The 7,946-nt window shown below is 43.2% G+C and overlaps 1 protein-coding gene across 1 annotated transcript in view; it reads right to left on the bottom strand.

The window, feature by feature from the left end:
• Window positions 1–7,756, bottom strand: part of LOC104626254 (beta-adrenergic receptor kinase 2-like) — a gene marked incomplete at its 3' end in the record, with an annotated part of 10,026 nt that extends 2,270 nt beyond the window's left edge. Inside the window, 6 exon segments of the mRNA XM_010294132.1 lie at window positions 3,077–3,184; window positions 4,412–4,506; window positions 5,338–5,468; window positions 6,718–6,823; window positions 7,134–7,238; window positions 7,688–7,756. Of these exon segments, the coding sequence (XP_010292434.1) occupies window positions 3,077–3,184; window positions 4,412–4,506; window positions 5,338–5,468; window positions 6,718–6,823; window positions 7,134–7,238; window positions 7,688–7,756 (614 nt within the window).
• Between the last annotated feature and the right edge of the window lie 190 nt (window positions 7,757–7,946).

Raw genomic sequence — 7,946 nt, 5'->3', positions numbered from 1 at the left:
AAAGAGTGTAGCATTCTTTTAGTCCCATTCTACCACCTCATCAATCCTGTCCTGCAGAACAATACAACAAGTAGTAAAACTTTTAGCATTTACAATGAAAAATGAGACTTTATACTCTAGCATACTGTGGCTATTGGCTGCCTCAAAAATATGAATGTTTTATCTGTTACAACTTTGTTTTCATTTCTTATTAGAAAGAGCTGCACCGCTTTACCCCTTCTGTTTTCAGTAGAGTTGCACGTGGTGGACATCAAAATCCAATTCGGAGAAAAGCCACCATTCAAGGTCTTTCAAGAGACACACAGACATCCCTGAGGATTATCAAACTCAGGGAAATCTGATCTAGTTACTCCACGTAAAGGCACGCAAAAGGCTAGTTCATTCTTAAATGCATTGATCCATCCCTAAAGATGGTGTTTCAAATGCCTTACCAATTAACATCTATGTATCCCCAACCCCAGAACAGCTTCATCTAACAAGAAAACCCTGAACAGCTCTCACAGCACAGATACTTAAAACATTGATCTATATAAGAAGACTGAGTACGACCTACAGAACTTAGCACTCATCTGTACGGGAAGAATGAAGCAAGATCTTAAAGTAAGTAGGTGAAGCAGGAGGTAATCACAGATACCGCAGCATTAGTGACCGGGAAGATATTTGATGGTATCTGGTAAATTATCAGCTTTATCCCTTTCCTGCTTTAGAATTCTGTTTTGAGTTTGATTTTTTCCTTTTAGCTAAGGAAAACCTTAGAAAATCACAGATTTACCATGCAGTACTTAAACAATAGCATGAAAGAAAGCAGAAACATTTTAGTCTGAGATTTTTTTATTAGATTTAGGATATATTCTTTGTTTTTTAGTCTTCTTCAAAACCTTGAGGGAATGGTATTTTTCAAAATTAAAATGTTATTTACTTACCAATACATTAATTAGCAATTACAAAGCATTTTTTCTTGGCACTAACTTGTCTCAACTGGGAACCTGCTAGTCAAGAGTTACTTCCCTTTTATCCTCAAAAATGTTTTCTGGAGCACAGGGGGAGCGGCTGAGGGAACTGGGGGTGTTCAGTCTGGAGAAGAGGAGGCTGAGGGGAGCCCTCATCGCTGTCTACAGCTCCCAGAAAGGGGGTTGTGGTGAGGTGGGAGTTGGTCTCTTCTCCCAAGTAACCAGCGATAGAACAAGAGGAAATGGCCTCAAATTGCGCCAGGGGAGGTTTAGATTGGATATTAGGAAAAATTGCTTCACTGAGAGAGTGGCCAAGCATTGGCACAGGCTGCCCAGGGAGGTGGTGGAGTCACCATCTCTGGAAGTGTTCGAAAAACGTGTAGACGTGGCGCTTCAGGACATGGTTTAGGGGGCATGGGGGTGTTGGGTTGATGGTTGGACTTGATGATCTTGAAGGTCTTTTCCAACCTTAGTGATTCTGTGATGAATGGATCTGATGGACTTCCATGTTTCTGTTTTTAAGCACTATAGGTAAGAAGGCAAGAGTAAATGTCTAACATACAGCCTCATATACTGTGACAATGAGGCTCTGAGCAGATCAGGGAAGCAAATGATTCACTGTGGACTTATGGTCAGATTTTATGCCAGACTAAATTCACTACACACCAAGAAATGGCACCATGTGCCCAACCCTTGTTTTGGGATGTGAGTTATTTAATTGGCTTCAGAACAGATGAGGAAGGATAGTTCACAATGAATAACGTTTTGGCTGCTGGCCGACCACAGATACCGCCCCACACATCTCTCAGGAAGAATCACAGCCCACAAAGACTGAGATCTCCCTGCCCTGCAAGTCTGAGTTTCTGTGGTAAATGGGACAATTTGCCCCTAGGTGCCAGTTCTTTCACCACACAACTTCAACCCTGTGAAGGAAGAACCATGCCAGAGTCCATCGGATGCCCTAATGCTCTGTGCCCAAGTGACTCAAAAAGAAAAGGTCTCAAAAGAAAATGTGGGGTGTCCACGGTGATCCTGTGTGTAAAAGAAGCTCTCCACTCTCCTCCCAGCAAACCCAAACTGTTGGGTGTCTTTCTACCTATAGAATTCTTCAGTGAGTGTTGAGAGAGACCGAGTACTGCTCACAGCTGCATGATGCTGTCCATACTTGGAAATACTTTTTTTTTTTTTCCAATTTAAACACCGTTTCTTTCTTTACTTGCACACTTACTTGTAGTCTATTCTGTGAACAATTAATGTTAAACTGATACAGCGTTATACTTCAATTCAGAAGCCACACGCTTACCTTCCTTTGTACAGTGTCTGGGATGGAGGTAAGAGCTTATGATTAATTACGGGCGAGGACTCGGGATGATCTCTTTACAGAGCAGCAGTCCAAAAAGCTTAAAAGATCTTTTCTGTTTTGCCATTAACACTGAGGATGCCATTTTCAACAAACACTTGCCAGTCAGTGCTTACTGACTGTTCAGGTAACTCTCTTAGTCTTAATAAATTCTAAATAGCCACATAAGTTTACAGAGAAGGCGAGAGTTTACAAAGCTGTAATTACCATATACTTTTGTACACCAATACGGTTACAGGCCAGCTTCAGCAAATGGAGACATCCACACATTACAATGTACCCAAACCACTACAGAAGGAGAGAGGCAGTATCTTGCCAAAAAGGGAACAATGCAGCACAGAGTTTCACCATAAAAGCAAGTCTTAAGCATAAAACGAAGTCCACAATTCAACAGTGCTACTAGTGTACTTAAGCAATGAATAACATCATACCATTTAAAATACTACCAATTGCCAAGAGATGCGTAAATTGCCTGTCAGTAGAAGTCAAAGGAGCAGACAGAGCATCTGCCTTCCGCACTGCCCCACACCTGTACGTACTAAGGGAAGCAGGGCTTGTGTTTTGTTTGCTTTGGAAGCAAAAAAAGCCTGGTTTAGTCTCATGTGCAGTTGTGGTCTCAGTTGCAGAGATGGCAGTACGATACCATTTTAGGTAATATGTAATAGGTTACATATTAGTATTTCAAGGGACAGACAATGACGAGGCCAGGCTAAAGAAAAAAAAAAAAAAAAAGCACACACACACAGAGACATGAAACTTCACTCACCCTCTCAGAAGTTTGAAAAGCATGCAGCCTAACGAGAACCAGTCTGCACTGCTATCGTATGCTGTTCCCTTCTGGAGCACCTCTGGAGCCATGTATCCATGGGTACCTCTGAGAAGCAGAAAGGGACAAAATGTTGATTACAAACAAAACTATTATTGTAAAAATAATAAAAAAACAAATCAGTGTTTCCCCAGTAAGATCGCCTAATTTAAACAGAATTAATTTTAAACATGATTTTTTTTTTCTTTTTCTTTTTCTTTAGCCATACATACACACGCATGTTCTCTGTTTGTATGTATCTACTGAGGAAATACCTTAAAACATAAACAACAGAACAACAGAAACGATTAGGCAAACTGAAGCGGTCAGTACAGGCGTCAACAGGCGTCCTTCTGTCTAAGAGTGGAACACAAAGAGAGGTGGAAAAGTTGTGTATTCTGTCCACTCCGTTTACAGGAAAGAGGGACACCAGGACATCGTCAGGGCTCCTGGTATTTCAGGCCAGATGGCTCCAGCCCTGGGCCCTGCACGACAGAGACCTGCTCTTACCCACGACCCCAGAAGCAGGGTGAGCAGAGCTGGCCTGTGCTCTCGCCGCGAGCTTCGCGCGCCTCCTTCCAGCCAACGCCCGTGTGCTGGAGGCAAGCACAGCGCACCTGCTCCAGAAGGCATGGCTGGTCACCGCTAGAAAGCGGTCACCATGTACTGCTTTTACCCTTGACGTAATTCGAAGGTATGAACTTTTTCAAGAAGCTACTGAATTGTAAATCTTTTAAGATAACACAGGACGAAGCTTTCCTTCTTGCATAAATTCTGAGACGAAATCAGGGCAAATGAGGACCTAACAATAAAACGTGCCAGATAAGATGTGGAATCCGCACACAACCCAAGAAACTCACATCCCAGTTATGACCTGATGCCAAGAGGCAGAAAGGAACACAATTTGCCTCTGGTTCTACGAAGATCCAGAAAGAGAAAGACACAATAAATCCTGGGTTTTAGTCAGAATATTTAATTATCCATTTTAGGACAATTAAAACAATCTGGTACTTTAACTCAGTCAGGTTCTTATCTTCTCTGAACAGTGAATCATCTCAAAATAATGTGTCATCTTCCAGCCATGCCTACACATCAGCTGCTACAACTGTGCAGGAAAACAGAAAGAGGAGACTCAAAAACCTTATTAGAGTATCCAGCTTAGCTGTGCTATAAAGCAAGCCTGTGCCATGCAAGTCTTATTTTTTTCCTTTAGGCAAAGTTAAATCATAAAGGTACATAAAGGACTGACTTAGCAATAATTGTATGTGCAGCAAAGCTCCCATACATAATACTTACACGCTAGCATGTGGCTTCTTTTTGGAAAAATCACAAGCCAGCCCAAGGTCTGATATCCTCACGTGCCCGTGTTCATCCAACAAGATATTTGCAGGCTGGAAATGCATAGACACAGAAAGGTTACTGCTTGGTATGTTTCATTTGACAGATTCTCAGAACACAGCAACTCATTCCTAAACATCAATACCCTCTGGTAACTGGTAATTGCTTTTTTTTTTCCCCCCACATCAATATAATGGACACTTTCTAGATAAAAATCTATATTCTAACAGAGCACTACCATCAACTTCAGAGGAGATTATGAAATACTGACAAATAACAGAAGAGAAAAAACAGGCAAGGTTTGAAACAGAAAGTGCATGAAAGAATAAATCTATTTTGGCCTCAAGTTCACATTGCTTTTGGTTCTTTCACAGGTCTGTGTGTGGCTCTTACACCCTTTACCTGCAATCTACACTCTGCGCTCCCCTGTGCGGATTTTTTCCCCCACTTTTGTTGTCAGCTGGCTCACGGACACCTCTCTTGGAGCAGTCCTCAACTTCCCAGTCGTCAGTGAAACACCCCCGAGCAACTGCCTTCCTATTAGTCTCCCACCACACACACTCCTCTTTCAGGCTCTCTGACATGTAGTACGCTCTCGAAATTAGCAGCATCGTTAAGATGGTAAGTGAGATGAACAACACTGCACAGGATTTATTCTGACCCCAAGGAAGCATCTCCCAGGCTGGTTAAGCCAGATAACAGCACAGATTGGAACTGTGTTGAAAAATTATTAGAAAAGTCAGCCAAAGATAAACAAATGATCTGTATTCTTCCCAAGAAAAGGTTTCAGGTAAGATACTTCATTTAACTTATCAGTATCTCTGGCTTGTTTGCTGCTATCTAACAACCGCCTGTGTGAATGCAGCCACTACAGTCACGATTACCTTTAGGTCTCTGTATACAACAAAGCGATTGTGCATGTGCTCTAAACCCAGGATGATTTCAGTAGCATAAAACCTCATTTCTTTTTCAGAAAACACTCCGTGCTGGGAGAGGTGGTAGTGCAAATCTCCTCCTAAAAGTAGAAGAATGGAGATGCCATTAAACGATCAGTAAAGTCTTGCCTCACAGGCAGACAGGATGATGTAGCGGGGGAACAGCATAGCATTTGTAGGTTCTTATAACCTGTGGAGCATACAGGAACCCAAACATACACTCTGCAAGTACACATGGTGACAAAATACCTGAGAAAGTTAATCAATTAATTTCATCAATCTGAAACTCCATTTTAAAAATACTTTTACTTCATAGACATTTGCATTCAGTGACTAATCCAGCAAATGAGTCTTAACGCAAAGGATCTCCACAGCAAGCAAAATGCAGTCATATATGTAGGTTTCTGGAGAATTGAATAAATTAGCATATAGAACAGCCCAGGTGGGGAGGGACCTTGAAAGTCATCTGGGCCAAAATATTCAATATTCATGCTAGGGATGTTTTCACACTTTCCTAATCAAAGAACAGGCACAATACGACGTCAGTCTGTGAGCTAATCCACACCATCGACACATCAAATTGTGAATATTCCTAGAAAACTGTTTTCTGATCAAGCTACCAAGTTAAAATAATCAACCAGATACTTGAATTTGACCTACAGCTTAGATTTTAATGAGAATCTCCACCTGCAAAACACCAAAGCCAGTCTTTGTTACTTACAGGATACGAGCTCTATTTCTCGGTTACATTTCCAGCTTTGCGACACGGTACGCGCAGATGTGCTCCAACATCTTTAGGTGCTTCCGCAGGACCGCAGTCAGGGTTTGAGTCTAAGTCCCACAAGTGCTGAGCATCCCCAGCAAATAAGGGCACTGCAGTATCTTTTCTCTCTTAACTCTGCCGATTCACGTCTCCGTGTGTTCTCACAGGAGTTACGCTAAGGCTTCCAGGTGTAATTTCTTTTCTTTGAGGAATGCTTCCCCCATCTATTTTCTTTGCAGAGCTCTTTATAGTAGCCCTTTTATTTTTATTCTGCAAGTTGTGTCCCTGATCTCCTCATACATTTCTCCACATGACCATCATTTCCTTAAGCTTCCAGCCTAGTAGGCCCTTTGATGTCTTTATGTAAATATGTTAATGTTATAAGGTATCAGAGATTTTTCAGTCTGTTCTATGCGTTCCCTGCTTTAGATCAATCTACCCCTCCTGCTTCCAGGCTGATGCTTCACACCTCAGAGTATTTTTTCCCTTGTTCTCCTTTTGCTCTCAGCAAGTCCTTCTGCCAATATTTCTGTAGCAACACCACCATCTGCACGAGGCTTGCTTACCATTCATCAGGTCCAGAATGAAACAGAGTTTGTCAGGGGTGTGGAAGGCGTAGGTCATACACACTATAAAAGGACAGTCCTAGAAGGAAAGGAGCAAAGAGTCCACCTCGGGCAACAAGCAAAGTACTACTTAGAGAAGCTAAAAACACATGTGATATTTTCCCTATGATATTTGCCAATATTCACGATAATTTTCTAAAGCAATCTGCGTACTGGTTTACATACTCTGACGTTTCTCTTACAGTTTAGGGATCTTAGGTTTTGCCATCTCCTTTCAATACAAAAAATAAAAAAGCTATGACAAGCCAAAGGCTTAAAAACAATGCGAGTAGCATCGCTATCTTCCAAAGGCTTTCAACTACAGCATATTACAAAAGTATTTGTCTGAGTCTGCACCAGACTTATACGACAGATACATTAAAGCTAACAAGCTGCAGCTGCTCCCATGAAGCGTAAAGGATGCGCGCAGTTTCCCGCGACTGCACGGCGGACGTTCTGCTGTTGGAAGGCCGGTCAAGAACCTGAGGCACATCACATACGAAATCCCAACGGAAAGAAAGTTTTAGCCTCACCTATACATTAAATGCAGCTACAGCGGTAACAGCCTGTGCACGCCGCCGGACTGCCCCTGCAGAGCTGCAGGAGCGCGACAGCGAGGCCTTCGGCCGCCGCTGCTGCCCCTCGGCCCGCCGGCAGCGTTTGCAACAGATGATTAAAAGGCACATAAATACAGTGGGAAGGAAGTCACAGCTCTGGCGGGTAGGCAGGGCACGGGAAGCAGGGACAGCAAGGTCCAGGTTATGCAAAACCCGGAGTATGGCGCGGTGCAGATTTAAGGACGTCGCTGCAGAGCGGCCACGCGCAGGGACGGATTACATGGGGTACATCCCCACATCTTGAGGCATTTAAACCTTAATTCACACAGATGTTTAAGACAAGCAGCCATAAAAAAACACAGCTGGAAAAACACCTCTTTACTGCCAGCGATCTGTTCAGCGTGCTGGTACCACTGTAATGCACACGCGCTGAAAGACGCCATGGCGGAAAGCTGGCGGACCTTCTTCTCGCCGTTAGGACTATACTGGATGCAAGCGGCTCAGTAACGGGGTGGCTGCTACCGCGTCGGCCCCTCTCCAAAGCCGTATGAAAGCAGAGCTGTCGGGTTAGTCTAGAAGGAAAGCTTAAGGAACGGCCGTGCCATCGAAGTGGACTGGACTGCCCCGCAACAC

The sequence above is a fragment of the Phaethon lepturus genome, unplaced genomic scaffold (genome assembly GCF_000687285.1).
Source record: "Phaethon lepturus isolate BGI_N335 unplaced genomic scaffold, ASM68728v1 scaffold42410, whole genome shotgun sequence".
Classification (NCBI taxonomy): Eukaryota; Metazoa; Chordata; class Aves; order Phaethontiformes; family Phaethontidae; genus Phaethon; species Phaethon lepturus.
Note: the sequence above shows the minus strand (reverse complement) of the source record. Positions and strands in the feature narration are given on the sequence as shown.